This window comes from Taeniopygia guttata, chromosome 7, assembly GCF_048771995.1.
Source record: "Taeniopygia guttata chromosome 7, bTaeGut7.mat, whole genome shotgun sequence".
NCBI lineage: Eukaryota > Metazoa > Chordata > Aves > Passeriformes > Estrildidae > Taeniopygia > Taeniopygia guttata.
Window position 1 is genome coordinate 12,577,359 of NC_133032.1, and position 27,189 is coordinate 12,604,547.

Consider the following 27,189-nt stretch of genomic DNA (forward strand, 5'->3'; position numbering starts at 1 on the left):
AATCTTTCAAATATGTGTAATAGTGCCTGCATTTATCACCATCAAATCTCTGCACATTTTATCCTATGGTTTTTATGCTTGCTTGTTCTGTATGAGGCAAAGACACAAGTCATGCTTTGGTCACTTTCGAAGTCTGTTTTATCATAACTGTCAGTTGCTTGCATACAGATCAGTGAAGCCTTATGAATTTAATCCAAGCATTAAAATATTTTTCAACTTCATTAGAGGCCAAAGGCTTCAACTAGTCAACTATATGGTGTCTAAAATATTCCATTTTCTCTTAGCCCTGCTACAAGGCAATTGTGCATTCTTAACCTGCAGCAAAAGTAACAAACCCCAGAAAACAAATCTACATATTCCTGTCAAAGTAAATGTGACCCATGTTTTCATGCCTCATTTTCATATTTAGGATTCAAGAAGTTTGATCTTTAAAAGGTATACAAATCTATCTTCTACTCTAGTAGAGTAGTTTATCATTTTATTTCCTCTATTTAAACACTGACATTATAAGATCAATTTTTTTTGTATTCTTCCTATAAATTGGTTACCTGTCAAAGAGATCTTCATAATATTCTGAAAGGATTTTATGGTGAATACTCTAAAGATGTTTTGTCTTCCAGATGCTGCTAAATTTGCATAAGAAGAGTTGGATGGAAGGTTTGACACTTCAGGACTACAGTGAACATTGCAAACTCAATGAAACAGTAGTGAAGGAGATGTTAGAATTAGCTAAGAATTATAACAAGGTATTCATATCCCATAATGATGGTATAAGTGTAGTTGTGTTTATGAAGTGAAGAAATTAGTTACCTAATTTCAGAAGGAATTTCAGAAGGAATTGATTATTATTCAGAATGACTGTAGTTCAGACTAATCAGCTATGTGTTTAGTTACATGCTTTTACTCACATTTTGAAATGTGAGTAATCATAGCAATTTTGTATTTTTACTTAGTGACAAGAATGTAAGATTTCTGTAGATCAAAATGAGCAGTTAGTCAAATTTTTCGGTCCTTTAGTCTAGGACTGTTTGATCAGTGTGGCAGAGTAAAGGTTATTTCTCTGTATCAGTCCAGTAGATAGGCTGTAAGTATTTAATGCATTCAAGAGCCCAGTTCAATGTTCTGTTTAGATAAGAAATTTCTTATTGGTGTGGTAAGTAAGAGGAATCACAGCTGCTTGTCCTGTTTTAATACTGACACACTTAGAAATATTTCTTACAAATACTAGATCTCAACAAGCATTCTATGAGTAGTAATCATGTCAGTAATTCTTAACAAGTGTTATTTTTTTAACTCCTTAGAAGTCCTTATAACCAAAATTCAGCATTATATTCACTAGTTAAGTTAGTGGATGAAATTTATGAGGACACTATATTTGAAGGCAACATAACCGTATCAAAATATATTAAAATAAATTACTTTAATCAGTACAAAACTATATTGAGATCAAATCTCCAGTAGTTGAAACAGTATAGAAATGCTGAGTTTGGTTTTATTTTGTTATTTTTACTGTTTTAAACTATCTTTAACTATTGATACTGCTCATTTAAGAATTTTGCTTACTAACATTTTGGTAAACGGTGACAGTAAAACCATTCACAAGTATTTGCCTTGATCTTTTGCACTAACACTCAGTAATTAAAACCACGTCTGCTGAAAAGCTGAGGTACCTTTCCTTTTGACTTTCTCAAATGTGTCGCTGTTTGATTTTTTTTTTCCTTTTTCTTTTTTTTTTTTTTTTTTAAGGAACAGGATTGTATTTTGAGAATCTGTGGCTTGGGGGAAAAGTAAATGAAATCTGAAACACTGACCTTTTCTGTGTTTCTTTCGCAGGCTGTTGAAGAAGAAGATAAGATGACACCTGAACAGCTGGCAATAAAAAATGTTGGCAAGCAGGTGAGGTGTGATGAATTAGAGTGAGGTGGAATTATATGCTTCGTTCATTCTAAATACTAATTTTTTACATGTGCGGAGGTGATTTTAGTTCTACATGCATGATATTCTCAAAGCCTCAAATAATAAATTTATTTTTGTTGGAGTTGTGCAAGGAACAGGGCCTTTGACTGTAGGTAATTGGCAGAATGTCTGCAAGCCGTGTTCTGTATGTGTTTTTATTATGTGCTGAGGAGTGTTGAAACTTAGTAGTTTTCCCTTTTCCTTCTTCATTTGTTGTAACTTCTTCTAAGAGACGTAATGATATCCAAGTCTGTCTCAGAGAGACCCAAACTGTGGAGACACTTACCAAATGGTGATCACGGAAACAGAGGCGAAGGGGTGTGTTTGTACATTATCATGTACATTAACATGTAAAAAGCCAGCTCGCCCCTGTCTTCAGTTCATGAACACACTGTCAGTGCTTAGCTCTCAGACACACTTGGCAGGTAGGCTGAGTTCCTTTGTATTGGTATTTGAGGAAAACTGTTTAGGACCACACTGAAACTGAAAATACCCACTCAATTCATTACCATCACTTTGCAATGTTTAGATATAATTTCTTTTTAAAGACTCAACAAAAAACTATTTCTACATTTGATTTCAACATAAAGACTGAGGAAATGTGCTCTTGTGACCAAGAGAAGAGCAAAGGAAATTTGTAAGAGCTTGTGTTCAAGAAGGGCAATGAAAACAAGAAATAGCTTTTAAAAGATCTAGTGTGTCCTTAAAGAACCAGTACTTACTGTATTGCTAGTAGCAGTAGAAGAATTTAAAAGATTCTGGATTGCTCTTATGTGTCAGCTTCTAGCAGCAATGTCATAACACATCTGCACTATTGTTCAGTCACTCATGTATTTCTGTAGCATTCAGAACAATGGAGTTTATGCACACCTACACATACATAAATATATACACATAAAATATGTAAGAAGGGTTGTATTTTAAGGGTTATGATGTCATCTCAAACAGAACTTGAGCTTCACTAGTTGTTACGCATACATGAAAAAAACTATTTTGATACGATTCTTCAAAAAGAAAATTTTTTTCCTGATAAAATTTTTAAGTTTCCTTTAAATGAAAAAAATGGTTCAGTGAAGTAATTTTCAAGTGGGGTTTTATGCACAACTTAGATAAAAAGCTTTGTAAACAAGCAGCCACTCACAATAGGGGTATGATCTTATTAGGTGTATAATTTGTTAGGAACCGAAAGAATACTGGAGAACTGTCTGATCTTTGAAAAGGAGTTATTTAAGAAGGGCAGCATGCACAGATTCAGTAGCACTCTTCTATGTAAATTTAAATGGGTTCATTACACTTTGACATAATTCCATCTTTAAAGAAGTTACAATTCTCATGTATGATTGTCTTCCATATTTTAATTTCTTTACACACAATAATTACTAAAATAATACTATAATAAACTTTAGACATCTTTTTGAGGTATGCCTGATATTTTTGCAGTATTTGGAGATTAATTATTTTGTATCAGTGGTGAAACTGAAGAAGTGCATGGGTATGATTTTCAACCAAAAATAATCTTATTGTTGCATGCAGATGCCCACAAATGCCTACATCAGTTGAGTAATAGTGTGTAAAAGTATGTATTTTCAGAAAATTGCTCAGGCTTAACATTCAATTCCTAAGAGCATTTGACAGGGCATTGTTCACGTTTCATGTTTTTATGGGTATAGATACACTAATTTTCTTGCAGTCAACACAACTATTCAAAGACTGTGTTAGTTGATGCTTGAATCTTTGCAGGATTAGAGCACACATTTGCAAAGATCTGAAAACAAATTGCAGTGTACCAAAACTAAGATTAAAATATTGGTGAGATGTATAGTAAAATTCACATGTTGTGTATTGTCCTTTAAACTAACTCACATCTGCCATGGTTACTCTTGAGATACTGGGTAGAAATTTGCTTCCTAAGCCTATCCTCAGCTTAACTGTTAGTATGAATTAATAAAATTTTGTTCATGGAAATTCAGTCATTTGCTAAGTCTTCCTAGAATGGAAAATTTAGGAGCATTACTGGCCTGTGTTCATTAACTCACAGACATCTTGAATAGACTTGAAGTAAATGAAATCTTTCAGAGACGTTTTTCAGTCATTCTTCTCATGGGCATCCTTTGTATTTCAGGACCCTAAACGTCATTTAGAAGAGCATGTGGATGTGCTGATGACCTCAAACATTGTCCAGTGTTTAGCTGCTATGTTGGATACAGTTGTATTTAAATAACTGATTTACCGTTGGTGATACTTTCTGTGTATATTTGTTTATTGTTTCTTATACAAAACAGAGACTGTTGAGGCTCTATTTGATTAAACCAAGACATCTGACTTCATTTGCAATGTAAGTGCAGCACTATAACACCTCTCAGTCTCTAATTGTGTATTTGCTTCAGTTTCTTTATGTCAGGGTCCTCACAAATTCCAAAGCATTCAAGAACACAATGTGGGAAAAAATGGAGTACGTTTTCATTTAATATTTGGGGGGGAAAATCAGTAGTACATATATATTTTGATTGTTGCAACATAATAAAAATACATTTACAAATCTGTCTTAAGTTCTGGACAGTGTTTTTTGAGAAAGGACAGCGGGAGTTAACAAACTAGAAAAAGTGTTAGTAAACATTTGTTCCCCCCCACTGTAAAACTACTGAAATTCTAATTGCTAGGAAAGCAGAAATTCTCTACTGGAATTTGGCTCCCATTGATTACCAGTTAGTCTCATATGGAGATTAGAACAAAAAAAATCATCATGCTGAATTCCAAGCATGTACAAAACCAAAATGCTGAAAATTCCTCTTGTCAGTTCTCTTTGAATGTTATTCAAACCCTAATATCTACAGAAGACAACTGACCTTAAGGAAATTAATTCAGTTGCTGATAACTGAATCACAGAACTCTCACAAGCGGTGTCATAAATAGCAGTATTCTGAGAATAAACATTAAAGTGACAGAGGCTGTTCTAGATTACATGAACCCACCCTCCTATGAGAGAACATACATGAAATGTCCAGATATATAAATATATGGAAAGAGTCCCAACTAGACTATGACATTTAAAATAATTTCTGCTGATTGGAGAGAGAAACACTTGCAGGAAGGCAGGTGGTTTGCTTAGTTTGAAGCAAGCAAAGCCAAATATCTGGGTGTGGGGAGTGACTCTGGGTTTTGGGCAGGGACTGATTGGAATTTTTGTTAGGGTTCTTTTTTTCAAGTGTTGAATGTTGTTTAGGCTGATTTGTCTGGACAGAAGTTTTCTTTTTCTCTTTACTGTTGGTTTGAGTTTTTTTTTTTTAGTAAACAGCAACAGTAGTGGCAGGCAAATATTTCAAAACTCTGCATCTCCTGTTGAAGATAATTTTTTAAAAATTGACTTCTTATTTGCATACTTAAGGAAATAACCCTTAAATTGTTTTATTTTCTGGCTTATGGCCATATTTACTTACACTTTACCATTCAAAGATTTTTCTTTTGTTTGAGATTTCTTATTGAGGCCTTTTAATTTACTATTTTAGACTAACTCTCTCTCAAAGTATATTTAGCGTGCACTTACTTCAGAGGGAAACATGCAGATTTTTGCAGCTGCCCTCCTTATGGCCTTCCCTCTGCCCCCACAGTAGGCAGTGGAATATCAGACTGGGAAAATGGAGACATACCAAACCACATTCGCCTGCGTGTAGTTAAATGGAAGTTCTTTCTGGAGATTCCCACTGCAAACCTGCGGGTGGTTGAGGAGGGCTGCAGTCGGGCCTCGCAGTGCCCGATGTGCACGCCCGGGGTGAGATGGGGCAGGAGCTGAACGAGGGACCTGCCCTGGGGCTCGTCTGCCAGGGGGGCTCAGCATCCCTGCCGCTCTCTACTCCCACACACACGTGTAACACCACGAGGGAGACGGAGTTTGGCAGGTCGTGGGTAACATGGCACTGCAGAACAGGAGAGGAGCTAGCGCAGTGCTGCAGTGTATACATGCGTGAGAGGCTGGTGTAAGCAGGGAGACAAACCAGTGAGTCTTACATATTCTAAATTAATTTTGACAAATGTACATCTTGCAGAGGGTAGCTGAAGAGAGTCTGTTGGAGGTGCAGATCTCCCGTAGTATAAGCTTGTGGTACCCTGCTTTCTATTCACTCCTCAGTTTAACTTGGAGACACAATTTTCCATTTACCAAGATGTTATATGAATAATAAGAAGGCAGGTTTTTGGGGCATCCTTCCTTATTTTTGTCCAGTGCTTTAGGAGCTACGCAGAGGATTTGGAAGAACTGTGTGTATGCCATAACCTGAAAAGCAGCAGCCCATATATGATGTTGGAGGAAGAAAGAGATTTTCAAGCAGCCACCTTCTGAGCCTCCAGCCGCAATGGAGCAGACCTTCATTAGCAGCATGACCCCTTGTCACCTGTCAGCGTGAAGGACGGGCATATTGTATTAGCAAACCTCACTCCATTCTATGACGATTCTGTAACACCACCTGCCATTGCATATCCCCCCTATTATACCAGTTTAGGAGTTGTGCACTGAAGATTTTTGGCATATATTAGCACTTCCATGTGATTGGCAGTATACCACTGAATTCATTGCAGCTCCACATCTATATGGCTGTAGCTCTGTAATTCAGGGCAGCGTTTCCGAGGGTTTATCTGCATTTCGGTCCATCTCCTGCCTGTATAAGTCCATTACCATTCTGTTGTTGCAAACAGGGAAAGGGAAGGGTGAGCTCTGGTGAAACAAGTGTCGGAAACATTAGTTAGAACTGATAATAATGAAACCGTTTTCTTAACACTGAAAGAAGGTGGTGTATGGAAACTTGCATGCGCTGAACCACTCGAGTAGAACAGTGAACTGCTTGCTTTTTGCTTCATAAATTGTCTTATTAGAATAATTTCTTTGCAGAGATTGTGTGTGCGTCAGCATCTATGAAATACCAAATAACCGAAGTAGCTCACGGTTAAGCAACAAAAAAATAAATGGCCACCGGATTTGAAAGCATTGAAATACACATTCTGTCAAGTCATCCTGGTTCTAGTCTTCTGTGGATTTGAGTTTGCAAAGTTTCAATCTGGCTTCAGGCAGTTATGTGGTGGTTCAGTTTTATTATGTGGTGTGGTGGTTCAGGCTGCATTATCTGTCAGTGAAATTTGAAGCCGGTTGCTGATGTCACCTGGGAAGACATGTGGTCTGTAAAATACCTGAAGTCCAAACCACTAAGGGGACAACATTAAGAAAAATGGAACGGTCAAAAAAACCCAAACCCACAAAAAACCGAAAAACAAACCCCGTGCTTTTAAACTCTTAAGGCAGGCTTCCCTAGGAAGAGAAATTGAGACTGGTGCTTGGCAAAGGCGGGGTGGCGAGCGGGCCCCCTGAACTCTTAGGCGCAGCTTTGCGTCCTGGAGGGTGCCGCTGTCACTAGCCCGAGGCTTGGCCGCGCACAGCCCGGCCCCGCCGGCCGGTGCCTCCGGCCCCGCCTGGCAGCGCAGCCGGGCCGCGGCTCCCGCGGAGACGCCCCTGGGCACGGGGTGCCGGCGGCTCCTGCCGCAGCACCGGCGTGGTTTGGGTTTCTCAGCTCCGACCGACCCCGCGGCCCCTGGCAAGGGTGCTGCCAGGAACTGCCCCTCCCGAGAGCTGCCCGCGGGACCGAGTCACTGAGGGAAAGCAGGCATCGAGAGGAGAGGAATCCGGAGACGGATGGGGAGGTGGACGCCTTCCACGCTGTTTTGCTGATAATCTCCGGCATTACGGCTCCCAAATAAAATATTTATTTACTAAAGAACCCGTAAACATCGCGGCAAATACATTAGGGCACTTCGGCTGCGGGGCTTATGATTATTTCAGAAGTTAAAAGAGATGATACGCAGCCACTGTCAGCGGGGACGGAGGGTGTATTTTCCCCCGCGAAACAGGCACGGGTGGGAAGGGTGGGGGCGATGCGCCGGGGATCGCTCAGAAGAGCTGGGGGAGAGGGACTGCGCCCCGCTGGGGACAAACCGCGGGGGTGAGCTGAGGGCAGCGGCCGCCGAGCCCCGCGCTCCCCGCGCCCAGGACCCGCTCTTCTCCCTGACGCACAAAGGTGGGGTACACGCGCGCAGTATTTGGGTAATCTCCGGGTGCGGATTTATTTTCCAGCCGTAGTCAAAAAAAAAAAAAAAAAAAAAAAAGCTAGAAAGGTCACATAATAATGAGCTCTCACAGCAAACACACTCTTCCCTTCCCCCTTTCCCTTCCTTCTATCTCACAATAAAATCATCTCCTTCAATTTGCCATGATCGTCGCGACCAGGAGCCAGGTGATTATCCTAATTAATGTCTATCTAATTAAATTACTGTCAGCGGTTAACCAATGGCAGAAGCCGTTTCATCCTCTCCACAAGCAGCAAGATCAAAAGTGAGTCTTTCCTGATTGCTGCATAGTGTCAATTGGCCAATCTCTTCTCCCTGGGAAGGGAGGAAAAAAAAAAAAAAAAAAAAAAAAAAAAAAAAAAAAAAAAGTAAATCAAACGTTTGGGAAGCATTTGGTAGATGAAGTGCTTTCTGCCTAGTGTGGGTCCCAGGATGTCTAGCTTCTGATACTAGGAAGCCCTTTCAGATCCAGGGACTGAAGGGTTATTACTGTGGTGCTAGAGCTATGCAGCTGGAGCATTGTCTTTCTCCCTCTATCATGCTCTCCAAGAAATTTCTCAATGTGAGCAGCAGTTACCCACATGCAGGCGGATCTGAGCTTGCCTTGCATGATCATCCCATTATCTCGACCACTGACAACCTGGAGAGAAGTTCACCTTTGAAAAAAATTACCAGGGGGATGACGAATCAGTCAGATACAGACAATTTTCCTGACTCCAAGGACACACCAGGGGACGTCCAGAGAAATAAACTCTCTCCCGTCTTGGACGGGGTCTCTGAGCTTCGTCACAGTTTCGATGGATCTGCTGCAGATCGCTATCTGCTCTCTCAGTCCAGCCAGCCCCAGTCTGCTGCCTCTGCTCCTAGTACCATGTTCCCTTATCCCAGCCAGCATGGACCTGCTCACCCAGCCTTCTCCATCGCCAGCCCCAGCCGCTACATGGCTCATCATCCTGTGATCACCAACGGAGCTTATAACAGTCTCCTGTCCAACTCTTCTCCGCAAGGCTACCCCACGGCGGGCTACCCGTACCCCCAGCAGTATGGCCATTCCTACCAAGGGGCACCTTTCTACCAGTTCTCCTCCACCCAGCCGGGGCTGGTTCCCGGCAAGGCTCAGGTCTACCTGTGCAACAGGCCACTCTGGCTGAAATTTCACCGGCACCAGACGGAGATGATCATCACGAAGCAGGGAAGGTAAGGCTCTGCGCGGACCTTTCTGGGTGTCGGGGCTGAGCGGCGGACTTCGCCGGGGGAGCCGCCCGGAGCCACCGCCGCCCCGGCGGAGCTGTTCTCCCGTCACCGGGGCCCCTGCCCCGGTCGCCAGGAGCTCCGGTGCGGGTCCCCGCCGGACTCGGCTCCGGCCGGAGTCGGTCCCCGCCGGGGCAGCCCTCTCTACCTGCCCGAAAGTTCCCGCGCCCGCTGCACTCAGCCCTTCCCCACGGAAAGCTCGGCACTCCGGGAGGGGGCTTCTTTTGATTTTTATTTCCCAGTCGCTATCGGGAGCCGTGCGGATAAAGCACAACGGCTGGGTGCTCCGCGTGTGCCTGTCGCTGCCGATGGCTTGCTTTCCTTCTTCCCTTTCTTTTTCTTTTTTTTTCCCTTTTCTTTTTTTTTCATTTTATTTTTTTTTTATAGGCGCATGTTCCCTTTCCTAAGCTTTAATATTTCTGGTCTCGACCCTACGGCTCACTACAATATTTTTGTGGATGTAATTTTGGCGGACCCCAATCACTGGAGATTTCAGGGAGGCAAATGGGTTCCTTGCGGCAAGGCGGACACCAATGTACAAGGCAAGTTCCTCCAATTAACACTTTTCTCGACACATATGTAGGTGAGAATGATTAATTAATGCCATTGCGGACTGGCTCTGGCGACTTAAAAGCAAATGGGCCAACGATGTTTTTAAAAAAAAATAGAAAAAAAAGGAGGGTGGAGGAGAAAGTAAAAGGTGTTCGGAAAAAGCTGTTTTAATCCTTTCGTTTAAAATGAAGGGAGTTTTGGCAGCAAAATATTGCCCACTTAACGGGGTTCTTCACCCTCGTGTGCGGATGCAGCGGCAGAACCGGGGTACAGGCGAGAACTGTGATGTGGTTGTGTTTTTTATTGTTTTGCTTAGGAAACCGGGTGTATATGCATCCCGACTCCCCCAACACGGGAGCCCACTGGATGCGTCAGGAAATCTCCTTTGGGAAATTAAAACTTACAAACAATAAAGGAGCATCAAACAACAACGGGCAGGTCAGTGGAGGAACGCAGACACTGCCAGAAATATTTTTATTTCTTCTAGTTAAAATCCTACTATTTCCGAAAGGACCTGTATTTTTTTAGATCGTGTCGTTAGGTGAAAATAAAAGGGGGGTGGTGGTGAGAAAGTCCTCCTATTTCATTTTGCCACGGGCCTCGTCGGCCCTGAGCGCACTGGCCGAGCTGACACCGCTGTCCGGTGCGGCCGGGAAACTCCGCAACCGTCCCAGGGAGGCGGCGGCCAGCGGGCACTGCTCTCCTCGTCCTTCTCGCTCTAATTTCTTCTTTTCTCCCCGCGTCCCCCTCCCTCCTTTTGCCATGCCTGACAGATGGTGGTTTTGCAGTCCCTTCACAAGTACCAACCTCGCTTGCATGTGGTGGAGGTGAACGAAGACGGGACGGAGGATACCAACCAGCCGGGCAGAGTGCAGACATTCACCTTCCCCGAGACGCAGTTCATTGCCGTCACCGCCTACCAAAACACCGATGTAAAGAGCTCCCTGGTTTATTCCCCTCGCGGTCTCCCCGCTCCCCCCAAGGCAGCCCACCAGGGATGGCCCGGCTGCTGCCCACCCTCCCCCGGGTCTCCGGCGCCGGGAGATGGGGCTCCCTGATCCCCACTTTGTGCCAGCCCTCCCTGGCCATCCCGAGGGCGGCCGGAGCCTCTCGGGCCGCCTTCGCCTCAGGAGCCCCCTCCGGGTGCCCGCAGCGGCATCGCCCTCCCCGCCAGGATGGGCGCGATCCTGCCCCTCCGCCCGGGGCTGGGCGCTGGCCCGCGGCGCTTATCTCCCAGTCGGAAACAGCTTAGTTAGCTATTAAGCTGTTAGCTTAAGCTTTAAGTCTGCAAAGATCAATTAACATCCTCATTGATTGCGCCGGGGTGACGGAGCAACTTCCTCAAATTAAAAGCTCGTTAATGCCTGGATGCGTTTCGGAGTGGTCTGGCTTTGCTACAGACTGGTGCCCCCTTTTCAAATGACATATGTTCAGACCACATTCTCGCTTTAATTATTTTGCTCGATGCAAATGCAAACTCCTAGTTACCGTTCTGCGGTACGTTTTGCCTAATTTCTGGATTTCAGTATACTCATACCCATGCACTAGGAATGCTGAGCACATCTCAAAATATGGGGTTAAATATTGATTTTTTTTCGTACTTTTTACAACAACGTAAATCTTAAAATTAGACTGTGATTTCTATAAGCATGCCAGAGCTTATTTTTTCACGGTTTAAAGGCAGTATGATTGACTAGAGTAAAGCTTGGTCCTTTAAAAACGTGTTGGCTGCAGTGGGGTATATTTTTCAGGCTTTCACAACGTGTGCTCTGCTCCTCTCTTTCCCTAGATCACGCAGCTGAAAATAGACCACAACCCTTTCGCAAAAGGATTCCGAGACAATTATGACACGTAAGTAAACCGGATTTTTACTACCCTTCTGCCGGCTGCACACACATGTCAGAGGGGGGAGATTTAGGATGAGGGCTGGCTCATTTCACACCGCGATGTGTAATGTCAGGCTTTTCTAGAGCCCTCCGGGAGGGGAGCACACGCCCGCTCCGGCACAGGGGCTGTCCCTGCGGCGAGGCCCTGCGCAGCCCCGAGGCCGCTTCCGCGCCTGGGGCCGCGCTGCCCGCACCTGAGGCCGCACCTCGCTTTGGCACTCGCGGGGGTTTTGTTGTTGGTTTTTCCTGGCACGTATCTTGGCGCCTCTTTCCAAGCTTCCGTTTCACTTGCGCGTAAGGGCTCCGAAAGAAGCACCGGAGCAGCAGGGACTCGGTCCCCGGCAACCCGCCGGGTCTGCATCATTCCGAGGTCCGCAGAGCCGGAGTGCGGAAGGAAATGTCTTCGTCTCGTTTTATTCTTCTCCGGGGTTGAATTTTTTTCCCCCTTCTCCCTTCTGGGTGGAGCTAAAGCCTCTGAAGTTTTAATCGCGGTTTGTCCCTGCTCTGCCTCTGCCCGTCCGCCTCCGAGGCGCTCCCAGCGCTCTGACCCCCGGCCTTGACGCCCCGCCGCAGGCGGCTGCTGCCCCCCGACTGCGGCTCCGGGCCGGCATCCGCACTCAGCCCCCGCCGCCGCCTTTCGCGGCCCTCGGGACAAAAACGGGGGTGTCCCGGCCTGCAGGCCCTGCAGGCAGGATTCCTCCGGCCCGGGGTACGACCCTCCGGGCATTCCCCTGCCCTACTTCGGGCAGCTGGAGGTGGCGGCCGCAGGGCTGCCCATACACCCGGGGGAACAGACGGCAAGGATTTCGCCTGTCCCTGCAAGCTCTGGTCTGTGGCACGGGCCCCCGGCTTTGAGGACCCTTTTCCCTCTCTAAACTGTGGCGGGCAGCGGCCTTGGCCTCACCCCATGCGTATCTTAAGCGCCTGCTTCAGCCCATCCGCCGGACTTCGGTCCAGCAGCCACCAGCAGCAGGCTTGCAGGGCGAGGGTGGAAACGACGCCGAGAGCTGAACTAGTGCGAGAGGGGCCTGGGGTCGAGCTCCAGCTCTCCCCACGGAGCAGCTTGTGGTGCGGTCGCTCTCCCTCAGGGGCGGGGGTCGCCGAGGTTGTGGCGAGGAGCAGGTCTGCCACCGGGAGGGCAGCGGCGGTCCCTGGTGCCACAGAGGGCGGCAGCCGAGCCTGCCTGCTCTCCGGGTGCTCTGCGAGAGTATGTGCGGCCTTGGGAAAGGCCTTCGGCCCCAGCCAAAAGTGCTTTTCTCTTTTTCATAGGAAAAAAAACTTTATAGGGCGTCACTTGAAAGGAGACGGGGGGAGGGGGAAGATTCAATGTTGTCTAGCACGTTGAATTTGTTTAAGGGCCAAGTTTATTTTGGATAAGAAATTCCAGGAGGCGTGGAGGGTTAATTAAAGCACAGTTTTAGCCTGAATTAAATACAGATAGTAGTTATTCATCCATTAAAGTTTTCATAATCGCAAATTGCAGCCCAGCATGGGAGAATTATATATAGGCCAAGCAGGGAACACTGGAAGTGTCTGGCTTTACATTTCCTACAGTAGGTGTTTAAAGATTAGCTTAATTTAAACTCAGTAAAATGTTGATGGTTCGTCTGTGACTCCCAATAATAAGTGTTAAACAGCCGATAGAATTCCATAGTCTGCCACTCATGCTGCTCGCGGCAAATGACCGGGCTGGCTGCCTGTTGCACATGTGTTGGGACCGGTCAGCCTTTAACCGCGCGGGATTCCACGCTTTTGGGTTGTGGGTTCGGACCGGATGTCAGCCCCGTCAAGGAATGGCCAACCGGTTCCGAAAGATTTGTTCTCCGTGCTTGCCCCCGTCTTTCCTCTTCCCCGTTAAAGGCCCTCGGCGCTGCTGATGCCGGAGGCCAAGCCCGGAGAGGAGCGCAGGCTCCCGGGCCGGGCCGGAGCGCGCTGGGACGGCGCCGGGCTGCGGCGGACACCCAGCTCTCTCCCCTTCTCTTGGGCAGGATCTACACGGGCTGCGACATGGACCGGCTGACGCCTTCCCCCAACGACTCGCCCCGCTCGCAGATCGTGCCCGGGGCCCGCTACGCCATGGCCGGCTCCTTCCTCCAGGACCAGTTCGTGAGTAACTACGCCAAGTCCCGCTTCCATCCCGGGGCAGGAGCCGGCCCGGGGCCCGGCGCCGACCGCAGCGTGCCCCACACCAACGGGCTGCTCTCCCCACAGCAAGCCGAGGACCCGGGGGCCCCCTCGCCGCAGCGCTGGTTCGTCGCCCCCGCCAACAATCGCCTCGACTTCGCCGCCTCCGCCTACGACACGGCCACCGACTTCGCCGGCAACGCGGCCACGCTGCTGTCCTACGCTGCCGCGGGCGTCAAGGCGCTGCCGCTGCAGGCGGCCGGCTGCGCCGGGCGGCCGCTGGGCTACTACGCCGACCCCTCGGGCTGGGGGGCCCGCAGCCCCCCGCAGTACTGCAGCAAGTCGGGCTCCGTGCTCTCCTGCTGGCCCAACAGCGCGGCGGCGGCGCGCATGGCCGCCGGCAACCCCTACCTGGGGGAGGAGGCGGAGAGCCTGGCCCCCGAGCGGTCCCCCTTGCCGGGCGCCGAGGACTCCAAGCCCAAAGATTTGTCCGACTCCAGCTGGATCGAGACGCCGTCGTCCATTAAGTCCATCGACTCCTCCGATTCTGGGATTTACGAGCAGGCCAAAAGGAGGCGGATCTCCCCCTCGGACACCCCGGTGTCCGAGAGCTCCTCGCCCCTCAAGAGCGAGGTGCTTACCCAGCGGGACTGCGAAAAGACCTGCGCCAAGGACATCGGCTATTACGGCTTCTACTCGCACAGCTAGGCGCGGCCGCCGGCCCGCCGTCCTTTTGCACAATAACTCCTCCGCGTTAGCGCACTGACCCCCGCCCCTAGCTGCCCCATCCGTGCCCCGGCCCGGCAGGGAGGCGGGCAGGCAGGCTGAGCCGCGGCCGCGGCCGCCGCCGCCTCCCCGCCCCGCTTCCCGCCCGACCGGTCCGGCGGCGCCCCGGGGGCGCGGGGGGCACTGCCGCACCGAAACCCACTGATCAGTAGGATGCTTAGACTCTCAAACCGTACAGCGCTTCCTTCCTTTTACCACGGATGGATTCTAGGGGAAACAGTAATAGTGGGGAAAACAGCCTGTGAAATGCCTGTACATAGTATTTATTTTATTGTAACAGATTACTTTTCTTTGGTTCGGTTTATTTATTTGTTTGGATTTTTTGTTTTGTTTTCAGTGTTAAGTCACAAAACTTAGATCCTGTTTAAATTTCTTTAGCCCATTCCCCGCTCCTTGCTCCCTCTTCCTCGTGCCCCTCCCCAGGTAAATACTCTTCCTAAATGCCTCTGGAAATGTCAGTGGTCCATAGCTGTAGCAGCGGGTAATGGGTTTCTCACTTTCTCTCCAATTCCTCGCATGAAATAATTACGTGGTGCCCTGGGCTAACACAGCTAAGAAATAGCTCAGCTTTCCCTTCAAAAGAACAGAAATACGTCTCATAGGAAAGTCGATTAAAAGAGCATAACGCCTTCTGGAACCAAAATTAACTGCCTCTTATTTTTCTTTGAAAGGAATAGCTCGAGATCAGCAATATTATTTTTGTGGAATCCCCTTTTCCCTGCCCCCAAGTGCCAAATCCATTACTGGTCCCTGCAGGTGCCAAATATGCTAACAAACTATTTTCAAATTTCTTTGCAGTTCCCCCGTCTTTCTTTATATTGCTGTAAATCTTTGTAATGAATAATCTAAAAAAAAAAAGAAAAAAAGAAAAAAAAAGAAAAAAAAAAGAAAAAAAGATATAGACGACTGAATTGTTGGTAACCATAGTGTAGTCCAGTGAAGATGAGTTGTGAGTTGTATATTTTACTGCATTTAGTTTTGGAATTGACTTTTTCATAAAGTAGCTAACCGAGATCTGACTTCCTGGGGAATCAAATGCACATCGAAAGTAAGAGTGATCATTCTTGTAAACCTCTTATTATACTATTGAAGGAGAAGTAATATCCCTCCAGGACTCCCTCCCCGGCGAAGCAGAATATTAAGTCTTCGAATTTTGAGTAGCAAATCTATACAATTAACGCATTTTTATATGGAAGGAAAAAAAAAACAACAAACCAATTACGAACTGAAATATGCATCGGGCTAAATATTCAGTCTAGATTACACTCGACGGGGAAATTTCCTAATAGAAATTCAGGGTCATAAACGTGTGTATATTTTTGACTCTTCTGTAAATCGAATGTTGTGGTTTTTATATTTGTTCTGTTACGTCTGTGGAACTGAATAATTTATACCAGTACATGCTCCATTGAGAAATGTTTCGGTTTTTGCCCGTTTGTATCGTCTGTGTATAACAAGTAAAATAAACCTGGCAAAACGTTAACGCCGTGTTGGAGAAAGCACTTCGCCGATTTGCAAGTAAGGATCGGGTGGGATCGCGGGGAAGAGGCTGGCGGGCTCGCTCGCTCTCGGCCCACCGCGAGCCTCTGAGCGGAGTCCCGCCGCTGCTCTCCCTGACGGAGCCGGTCCGCTTGCCCCGCGTTTGTCCTTTTTTTGGGGGGCTGGAAGAGCGTAGGGGACAGTGCTTACACCGCGTGGCCGAGCGTGGAGGTTTGCAGTCGGTGAAAGAGTGAGATGAAACCCCGTCGGTTTTCAGAGGTTTATAATTATCCCTGTGTTTGACGCTTAAAAACCCTGACAGCACTTCGCAGGCGGGAGAGGTGCCTGGCGCGGGGCGGGGGGTGCCATCGCTGGCGGAGCAGAGGCGAGGGACGCAACGCTGCCCGCCTGCAGCTTCTCCTCGCCTTCCCAGGGCGGGGGCTGCCCTGGCAGAGCCCCACAGTGCCCCCAGGGCGGGCTCCCTTTCGGGGGAGCAGCTTGCCCTGGGCGCGGGAGCGGAGCCCCCACTCCTGCAGCACTCCCTGTCCCTCTGCGACCTTCCCGGGACTCTGCCCCATTTAGAGACAACCCCCTGTGGGCTTTAGGACAGGCGCCGGCCCGGCACCGGACTGGACCGAGTCCGCAGGGGTTGAGGGGGGTAACAGGCCGGGCTCACTCTTGGTTCCGCGGTGGGGTAAGCGCGGTGTGGAGCCGTCAGAGGAACTCTGTCCTGCCCCGGTATTGACGGGGGCACCTGAGCACCCCAATTGAGCTCCGTCCCCTCCACCCCTGCCAAGGTGCGGGCCCCGAGCGGGCCCTGCGCGCCCTGAGCCTCCTCTGCCCTCGAGGGGCCGGGCGGCCGCCGACCCGCGCCGGCTGTGGGGAGCGGCGCCCGCCCCGCGGTGCCGTCGAGCTCAAGGCCCTGCCCCGGGACCCCAGCCGGAGAGCGGCCGTGGGGGCAGTGCCCCCGGGCCCGTCCCTCGGAGCAGCGCGGGCGGTGCGCGCCTTTCCCCAGCCGCCTCTTCCCGAGCGGCGGGGGCCGGGGCGCCGCACGCGTCCCCCCGCGTAGCGCCCGCACCTCTCCGCCTCCGCGGGCCCCGGCTGCCCCCTCAGCGGCGCCGTCAGGGGCTGTCCCGAGCCTTCATCGGGGCTTCCCGCACCCTAAATAACCCACGGCATGTTCCCGACCCTCTTTCCCCTCTCTCGGCCCGCAAAAGCCGCTTCTTCTCCCCGGCCGCTGCCAGTCCCGCTGCGCTGCCCCCCGAGAGGGCAGAGGGAGCGGCCCGGGGCACCGCGGCGTTCCGCGCCCGCTTCCCCCCTGCCGCCGCCGCGCCGGGGCTGCTGCCGCCGGGCCGTCACCCCGGGCAGACCGCTCTGCAGCGAGGTTCCGCCGGCTTTTATTTAGCGGGGGGTATCCAGCGGGTCTGGAATAAATACGTAACGTGTGACAGGTCTGAACAAAATTCTTTCCTGTGCGTGAGTGGCTGATGTTATCCCATAACTATTTCGACAGGATAATTCCATAACTGTTTGTGCAAGAGGCTGGAAGAGATAAGGGATGCAGAAGTTAAACAGGCTATTTCCTGTCGGTAGGTCACTTCATTGCTATTATAATTTTTTAGAACATTATTTTTAGAGGTGCACCTGTATATCTGCTAATCATATGTTTACCAACCCGTTAAATTGTTTGCGTTCACTGAGGAGTGAATACGCGGGTTTTGACCTGGACTGTTTAAATTGAAGCGTGTGCAGTTTAGTTGAAGCAACCCCCCGTGTATGAATTTGTTAGAACAGCAATTAATTGCATGAATTTTACATGTAGTTTGTAATATTATTCTAGGCATGTTGAATGGGTTTTAATTTAATTATTGTATAAAATAATCTATTCAATTGCCCTTCCATTATTCATATAACACAAAATCAAGCTTCAATCTGTAGAAAGTAATTCAAAGTTCCTATTGTTAATACTTTTTATGATGTTTCACATTAATACTATATCAAATGTAATACAGTGATTTACTCTCTACAGATTTTGCACGAGTACGCTATGCATATTTGATGACACATTGCATATTTTAACAAGGTTTTTAATGACTGATTGAAATGTTTGCTAAGATATTTTTTAAGAGCTGGAGGAGAAATGGTTGTGGAAAATGTGTGTAATAGAATAGTGATAAGGATGGGAGGGTTTTGATTGACAGTATGAGGAAGCAGATGGATGACTAGGTAGGTCAGAGGTAAAGATGCCTTTGACAGCTTTTTAAGTTCCTTTGGCCATTTTGGTCCAATGAATCATGCAAAACATGTGTACATTACCAAACTGATGTCTGCATCGTTTACTGTTGGAATCCTCATCTTTTCAAACCCACCCTAACCTTCTTTCATCACCACTTGACGTGCTATGTCTAAACTAGATTGCAAGATCCTAAGAAGGCAAGAATCTGTCTTGTATTACTTGTCAGCATAAAAAAAAAAAAAAAAGAAAAAAAAAAAAAGAAAAAAATTAGGGGGAAAAAAAATCATGTAAACCTATGGAGCTAGAAGAACAACTGAGACAGATTGGCAGAATAGGCGTAAGGTGGGACACGTTCCTCCTAATTTTCACTGTCTGGTCATCAATCCCCTCGTCTAGGTAGTGCTCAAGAGAGATGCTGGTGAACAATGATTTTTCTTTTTTTATTCTGCCAAATGGCATAATCTGAATTTTTGTAAGTCTGATAAGAGACCTAATTGCATAATTTTCCTTTTAACATTATGCAGTGAGTGCTGTTGCTATAGTTAAAATGGTTTTCATTGCAGTCTGTCTTTTCAGGTGCTTTGCATGTCCCTCACAAATTACTTTGTCAACTGGAAATGCTCTGATTTTTCCCTGTAAAAAGGTTACTGTTTTTGGAAATGTTATTTAAATTGCATAAGACAATTTTAAAATCTCTGTGATACAAAAAAAGAATGTGTGCGTATTGGGAAAAGCAGAAAGAAAGGATTTTGCATGAAAGTACACTTTCCAGGTATTTTCTATGCAGAATGGACACAAGTTTTCATTCCATGTATTAAAACTTGTCATAAATGTGGTTTTCAGTAGGGAATGTGTCACTTGCTAAGATACGGGGGCAGAAAGTCAAAGAAAAAATATTGAAACAGCAGAGTGATAAGTAGAGGGAAGGCAGCAGACTGTTTGCATTCAGTACCCAGCTCTTTCCAGATAATATATTTGTGGTAGGTCTAGAGAGACGCACAGCTTACTGCTAAAGTTTCATGCTTTTATCAGAATGGGTATTAATCTGGAAATGCAAACAAAAGCATTGCTTATTTCAGAGCATGGTCCCTTGAAGCCCATTTGTTCATATATTTATGTCTGAAAAAACCAGATATTGTTTGAAATATATTTATTTAACTCTTAAATTTTTGAGCATATGTAATATTTTACTTCTTGGATGTAGGATAATTATGAATCCATTAGAATCCAAGGCTGCCATTGCTGATTAGATGTAACTTTTGACCTTATAAAATATATTACACAATAAAACCAGTGATGTTTTATTCATGCTATCACTGTGATTTTTCATAGTTCGAGTGTTTCTAATTCTAAGGGGCTGATATGAGTATGAATGATATTCTTGGTCTTAAGATGACTTTTTAGGCCAATTTTTTTTCCGAAACTGAAGGCAAAAAGGATGAAAAACACAGACACTTCTGTGTAAAACTGTCTATACTATTACACGGATATTAAGCTTTAAATAAGAAACAGCTGGTAATGACTTTGAATCCGTTTTAAGAGACATTTTAGGTAAAATGTTGATAGCTTGTAAATGTGTATTTCTGCCTTAGTCTCTGATCGTGCATACAAGTTCATATGTGTGAACAACGTAAAGTAAGAGGTCAGTCCTACAAAGACTATTCACTTGTCTAAAAATTCACAGACATAAATGTTTTCAGGATCAAGGCCTTTTTCAATAATTGTGATAGTCGTGTACCTTGAAGTGACTGACTGGTTTAGGATACACTTAATAATTTGATTTTTTTTTTTAAGTAGTAGAAACATTGATGAGTTACCAAAGCACATCATCCAAGCTCCCACTTCAGTCATTTGAAATATAATTTTTTGGCTTGTTTGGGTAATTTTTTTTTAACTGATGGCACTGGCACATAAATTAAACTTTCTAAAAGTCATGTCCATTTCTGTGGGCCATGCTATGGAATTCGGTTTTGTAAGTAAGCTTCTTTCTTTAACCATATTTGGTTACACATTGGCTGCTTTTGTTTATCCAGAAAGCAGATAGTGGTCTGGAACTGAAGGGCGAAAGAGCAACACGGATATTTTGAGTTGAGAGAAATTTTATGCTGCTGAAAGGTGTCCTAGTTTAGATGAAGACACCCACCCACCCACTAAGAATTAAAATGAAATCATAAATGTAAGCTAAAATATGTATTTTATGATTGATCAACACCCTGGTTAAAGCTTATTTCTCTTTGGGAGATGTTTGCTATTATGTTTTTGACTTCCAACTCAAAGCATCAGTGTTGCTCTCTCACCCCTTTTAGTCCCAGACCTCCTGCTGGAGACACTGCAGAAAAATGGTGGCTGTTCTCTGGCCCTGGGGAAAGTTGTGGCTCATCCTGCATTGTCTGGGAAGTCACTCGAGGGTCTGGCAGGAGCACCTCCTGTTTTGCCTCTTGACTCTGCGATCGGTGCCCTCACATCACAGCCGAGATCTGTGCAGTGACACAGGGAGTCGCTCCTCGCACTGCAGCCCCACTCGGCAAACCCTCCAGGCATCTCCCCTCTCCCCACATTCCCACTGCTTTCCCACTGTCCTTCTAAAGCATGAGGGGTTTGTACATAGATGTTACTTTAAGCTTTGTGTAAATCTCTCCTAGAAGCTCAGTTTACTCTTACATTAGGACAAGGAACCCTTCTCTTGAATTAGATGCAGGGTATTGAGGAAGAAGTAAAGGGCTTTGCTTTCTATTGTTGGCTCCTGACTTTCCTATGGAACCTGTTGTGCATAAATGATGAGGGTAGGGACATTTTCAAAAATCTCCAAGTGGTTTAGTCACTTGTGTTTAGAAATTATGAAAATCTCACTGAAAAATCTCCAGTGCTTACGGTTCTAAATGACTATTCTTGGGCACATCATTGAGCGACTATTTCAGTTATGCATTGAGGATGGGATTTGTTGCAGAGTTAGGGTCAGAATAGCATGGATTAAATCCTCATCTGATGTATAGTTATGTCATTTCATGGGCTTCAGTGGTTCAATGCTGCTTAGTATTGAAACAATCTGATTGTCTCCTCTTGTGGTTTAGATACAATCCAAAGCAGGTGCTTCTTGATGGAAAGAATAAGACCAAGTACTAATTGATATACAAACTGACATACAAATTTTTTTCTCCTGTGGTAACATAATTATGAAATCATCAATGGACATCTTACTCTACTTACATTTTTGTTTTTCACTGTTTAGATTTTAAGAATAATTGAAACTTCCTTTCTGCTTATTGTCAAGGTTGATTCTGATTATTTAATTGTCTTAATGATAGAATCAAAAGCAAATTGTTTGGTTTGTGTAATACAAGAACCTGCCCCTTTTTGGGGCAATATTTAGACGAGCTATATCCTTTTAATAGAAAAGTGTTGCTCAAAAAACTGAATGGAAAGGAGTTATCTAGATAGTTAAATTCTTCTTTTAAGTGTTTAGGATTTTAAAATGCCAAAATCCTTTTCACCTTCTTTGAAGTGTTATTTAGTGTAGCTCATTTTTTCTTTGTGTTAAATACTAAAAAACCCTCTGATGTTAACGTTTAGTCGTGTATTTTTAAATATTTCAGTGTTTCAGTTGCTGTATTTCTGTATACTATTCACTTATAACTTCTTTCTCATCACTATATAAATAAAAATGATTTAAAAATAGTTTTATTTTAAATTGCAAATGGATTAATTTGTATAAGCAGATATAAACTAAAGTGATGTGAAATGTAATGGCAGAAACAAAAGATGGGCCTATAAAAAATTAATGTAATTTATTTTAATGGTATGTGCAGGTAAGATTTCTTCAGAACTATATTGCCCTATAGGCCATTTAGTCAGATGTAACATAAAAGGCCAAACCCCAAAGCATATACATATAAACTCGTATATGTTTATTTTCCAAATACACTGTAACTGGAGAAACAGCACAAATGATTGTCCTGTAACGGTGCAAAGTTTAGCGTACATGTGCACATAAGTAAGTCTTTGTAGGATCAGGGCCCAAGTCTCTTCTGCTTTGGCAGTACTCTCTGTTGTGGGTTTTGGGCTTTTTTTTCCCTCCTGGTAATTAAAATGCAGTTCTGTCACCGCGGTCACATTTCCCAGTTATAGAGGGACAAGGGCAATGCCTGTGCTAAATACACAATGTGCTAAACAGTAGCTATATTTAATTTTGACTTTGTTTTAATATCTACAGTTGCCTCAGGATAAGGATCTAGGAGATTTCAAGTGTAGTTCTGTGTACTCAACCCTTTTCACGAGGGTTGTTTTGCTGTCAGCTCAGATCTCTGAAGTCACTTGGATGGTGACGGTGCTATTGCATGGGAAAGGGTGCCAGGCTGGTGGGTGCAAGGGCAGGACAGCAGGAAGCTGGTGATCCCTTTCACAGGCAGGTAGGAGATGGGCTTATCTCTAACCAAAACCTGCTCTCCCAGAGTTGTTCAGGATAATGCATGCTTATCGCTGAATTCCTGCGTGGTGAAGCAGCGAGCTCCAGGCTGATGCACATACACCAGTAGTCCCCAGGCAGCCTCTGGGCTCTTACCCTGCTCGATCTCCAAAGCTTCCCAGGAGGTCCAGACCCTGCCTTTCTCTTCACCACCCTTTTCCTTACTGGGGGCACTTCACTGGCTCTTCTGTGGCTTGCTGTATTTAGACCCAGCGCACACAGATGAGTGCTTTCTCCTGCAACTCCTTCTGTGGAGGATGCTGAAACCAGGAAAGCCTTGCTCAGGATTACTGAAGAGAAGGAGATCCATGCAAGGCTGCTGCCTTTTGTACCCAAACATCTAAATTTACATGCATACATGTATGTAAATTTACACACATACATAAATGTAAATTTATATTTACATACATTTTTGTGTGATTGTAAAGGGTTTACCTCATATAAAACATTTAATATGACATGTTTTATAAGAATCTACAATGTAAAACATTTTAGTTGCATAATCAGCGTCCGTATCTGAGTTTTTTCTTCAGCAACATGTAACAGGTGAAGTCCTATTTTTATGGGTGTTGCATTATAATTTATGGGGTCTCTGCTGATCTAATTTTGATTTGTAATAGCCTTTTGACTAAAAAAAAAAAAAAGAATTTTAACATCATTTTCAAAAAGGTTAATGGCAAGAGGACATCTTAAAATAACCTGTTTAAAATTTATTATTTTATAAAAATATTTAAACTTGTGAAAAATTGTCATCCACTCTGTAATTGCAAGAAAAGTGTGTTATGTTAAACCCATATAGAACTAATCTATAGGATTAAATATTGTCTCAAATAATATTATTTCTAATATTATTTCTGAATGATAGAAGGACATTCTATAATTATTATGCATATTTTTTTGGTTATACATATGCACTGTTTTGCCTGAGAAACACTGAGGTTTATGTTTTTTGGTTCGTTTTTTTATAGAAAAATAGTCAGCGTAATGCAGCTTTTTCTCCTGTATTTTTCCCCATCTTGGTGTCCTCTTATTATTCATCAAAGATTTAGGAGCAACTCAGCTAGTGCTTTTATTCCATGCCATATTTTTCTTCCTTTTTATTTTGTGCAAGATTAGGTTTTTATTATTAGATTTGCAATATCTTCTGCAAAGTTTAATCTTGCCTGCAACGACAAACCACAGCTAGTCTGAGACTGGGAATATTTTTCTTGAGTGTCTCCACCATCAGTCTATGGTGTGTGTATGTCAGTTTTACCGAAAGCTTGGATAGGGTATCAGCTGTCACTGAATCTTGTCTAGATTTATATTCTAGCTGTAAACCTCACAACTGTGTGAAGACTAGCCTCTGCAATCTAGGCGATGAAAATTCGAAATTCTTCCTCGCGGCTGTTACTAGTGGCTTTGTTTCTGACAGCTTCTAATTTTCTGTACATAATAAAATCAATTATTTTGCATGTATATGCTAAAGCTAGAGGCTGTTTTTTGACTGTGCATGCTACAATTAGTTATGTAAATAGCAGCATATGCTACAAGTTTTCAGTGCTCACCCTGTCTTTGCAGAAGTGTTGGCTCAGGCTCTGCTTCGAAGTTAGTTGGCAGAGGTGTTTGGTTCTCCATGGCTCAGGCTTTGAAGACATTGCTTTCTCCGGCAGCTCCCTCTCATGTTTAGTGTTCAGTCTATACTACCTGTGTGTACACCAAAGCCAATGCATGCCTTGAATGCATGAGGGATTTTGGTAGTCAGACTTTTAAGCTTCCCTGTATTTTCCTTAATTCATAATAGAGGTATACTGGTAATTGTGTGCTATTGAACACCTCTTGTCTGTGTATGTCCATCTTCTCCCTATCCCACTTAGTCTATTTCTTCAAGTTTGAACTTATGTTTGTGCTTAATGATGTCTAAACCAGACCTTTCCAGAGATTCTGGGGTATTTAATGAAGTTAAATTATAATTTATTCCCATATGAAACCCTTATTATTGCTGTTTTTTCAATACCATCAAACATTTCTGTTTATATTTGCAAAATACGTAATCTGCAGCATATAATCCAAAAGGTAGGTTGCCCACTACAGCTGCCTGAAAGGAGGTGAGATGGGGGTTGGTCTCTTTTGTCATGTCCCAGGCAAAAGGATGAGTGGAAATGGCTTTACTTTGTACTGGGGAAAGTCCAGATTAGATATTGGAAAAGAAAAAAAAAACACTGAAAGAGTGGTTAGGCTTTGGAATAAGTTTCCCAGGGAGGTGGTAGAATTCTTTTTGGAAATGTTCAAGGGGAGTCTAGATGTGGGATATGGTTTAAGGATGATTATGGTGATGCTGGGTTGGTGGTTGCAGCAGATGATCTTGAAGGTTTCTCACAACCTTGATGATTCTGTGATTCTGTAGAGCAGGATGTTCCACGTGGTCTTTAAAACATGCTCACATGCAATTGGCTTTCTCTGGAAGATTCTTCTAGAGCTCTGATAAAGTACCCAGTGTGGAGGAGGTTTTGATCTCTGAATCTTAAATTACAGACTCACTTAGCATGAGTCAGAAAACCAGACAGGTCTGTTGAAGTCTATTGTCTATCACTTTTCTGATAGCTCCTTGTATAGGGGTGATACTATTTGAAGATATTTTGGTTAAGAGTTTATGTTGCAGCACCTACTACTAGAGGATATTTGTTAGATATGCACATTCCTCCAGAATTCATTAATAAGGTCAACTTATCTCTTAAGTTAGCTCTGTGCTAGTACTTCTGAGAATTATGGATCTTTTTGTATTTATGTGATAACACCTTACTGCTGAGGGCATATGATAGCAAAGCCACTATGCAGTAGTAAACAGGAGCTTTGTGGCTGGTGTCAGACTGAATTTAGGTGCTGTGAAGAGCCTCTGAAAAAAAATAATTCCAACAAGATGTGTGAGAAGCCAAGTCCCTACTGTGGATTGACCAAAAAAGTAATTAGATATTCTGGAGACTAATTGATATGCTCATATCTAAGCAGTAAATAATTCAGAGTCTGCTGGGGCATAAGACTGAAAATATTCTGAGTCAATACATGTCATCATAGATGAGGAAAGACCCTAAATCTAACACAGCAAAATAATAAAATTCTTTTTCTAGAAAAAGGAGCTGACATAGTCTGAAATGTGAGAAAGAAAATGCTATAGCACAGTGTAATTGATGAGCTGGGTTAGTAGAAATAGAATTACAGAAGGAGAGACCAATCATAACTAGTACAAGCCACAGTCTTCCATGAAAATCCTTTGTCTGTTGTCTTCTACCAAGGTTATTAGCCGTGATTACATGCATGGGACCTCATATTTTAGAGAAAGACATGGGTTACTCCTTGAGCTGAAGATTTTAATTCCTGCATAGTGGTAAATAGTTGCATTTCTCTCTTCTTTCAGAGAGGGTTTGTTAGCACACGCCTTCTACTTTGTCATACATAAAGTGTTCACATCTTCCTATTTCTGAGTGTATATGGTGGGCCTTGAAAGAGGAAATTCCAGTGACAAAGTGATCTGTTGGTCTATTAGCAGCTACTTACGAATCACAGAATCATAGAATATCTTCAGCTGAAGGGGACCCACAACAACTATTGAGGCCAAATCCTGAGCCCAAATCCCAAATCCAGGACAACCCCCAAACACACATAATTTAACTAAGATGTTGGTAACTACACTTCTTAAAATTCCTTTTTTAGCCCTTTGTACAAATTAAATTTATATTTTAAAACCCATACAATTAAACATGTGCAACATCTATGCATATGCAAATACTTAGAAACCAACTATAATTATGGTAATTATATTATTGATAAGGTAAATGATAAATGTAGAAGTCAGTACATTAATTTGGCCTGATTAATGGCTTGAAATGCTGCTTTTGTAAGTATTTTTTTTCTTTGAAAGCGAACCTATTCTCCAAATGTATTTAAAATGTTAATAAACTATTAAATGAACAAGTAACACTATATTCAACATTTTTACACCATTTCTACAGTGGGTAAAATTGTAGTATAAAGTTGGTGTATACTCGATAACAATTTACATGTTTATTTTACCATCTGGTAAATGTGTAAACGATATTTTGAGAAGCACATTTCAAATTCACTTTAACAACTTATCCCCGACAATATGTATCCTATCTCATGTACTGACTGGAAGGATTTTGAAAACCTCTCAGAGAGAAATGCAGTAACAAAACATTTATTTTTTTTAGTGATGAGTAAGATCAAGCTTAGCATCAAGTTGGAGGTCTTTCAATATTTAGGAAGGATTTTGGTGCATTACTGGTGTCAAAGAGAGATTTCAGATTGTTTTACACACTCTGGTATAAAGATATCATATCATCTTCCCTAAA

At 44.3% G+C, this 27,189-nt stretch overlaps 3 protein-coding genes across 5 annotated transcripts in view; all 3 read left to right on the forward strand.

Moving 5' to 3' along the window:
- The window catches only part of PSMD14 (proteasome 26S subunit, non-ATPase 14), a 46,430-nt gene extending 41,925 nt beyond the window's left edge, over positions 1–4,505 (forward strand). For 2 of the 3 annotated variants that reach the window (XM_030276935.4, XM_072931581.1), the window contains 3 exons: positions 621–746; positions 1,834–1,896; positions 4,079–4,505. In XM_030276935.4, coding sequence (XP_030132795.4) covers positions 621–746; positions 1,834–1,896; positions 4,079–4,177 — 288 coding nt within the window. In that variant the 3' untranslated portion in view covers positions 4,178–4,505. 3 annotated transcript variants of the gene reach the window in all.
- A 2,727-nt stretch (positions 4,506–7,232) lies between these two features.
- On the forward strand, positions 7,233–16,146 carry TBR1 (T-box brain transcription factor 1). Its single transcript, XM_030278374.4, has 6 exons — positions 7,233–9,261; positions 9,703–9,857; positions 10,184–10,305; positions 10,641–10,799; positions 11,657–11,718; positions 13,742–16,146. The coding sequence occupies exons 1-6, from the start codon at positions 8,570–8,572 to the stop codon at positions 14,583–14,585; spliced, it is 2,034 nt and encodes a 677-aa protein (XP_030134234.1). The 5' UTR covers positions 7,233–8,569; the 3' UTR covers positions 14,586–16,146.
- A 1,514-nt stretch (positions 16,147–17,660) lies between these two features.
- The window catches only part of SLC4A10 (solute carrier family 4 member 10), a 184,200-nt gene continuing 174,671 nt past the window's right edge, over positions 17,661–27,189 (forward strand). The window contains exon 1 of the mRNA XM_072932145.1: positions 17,661–17,731. The gene's annotated coding sequence lies outside the window, so the exon portion shown is untranslated. The remainder of the gene's footprint in view (positions 17,732–27,189) is intronic.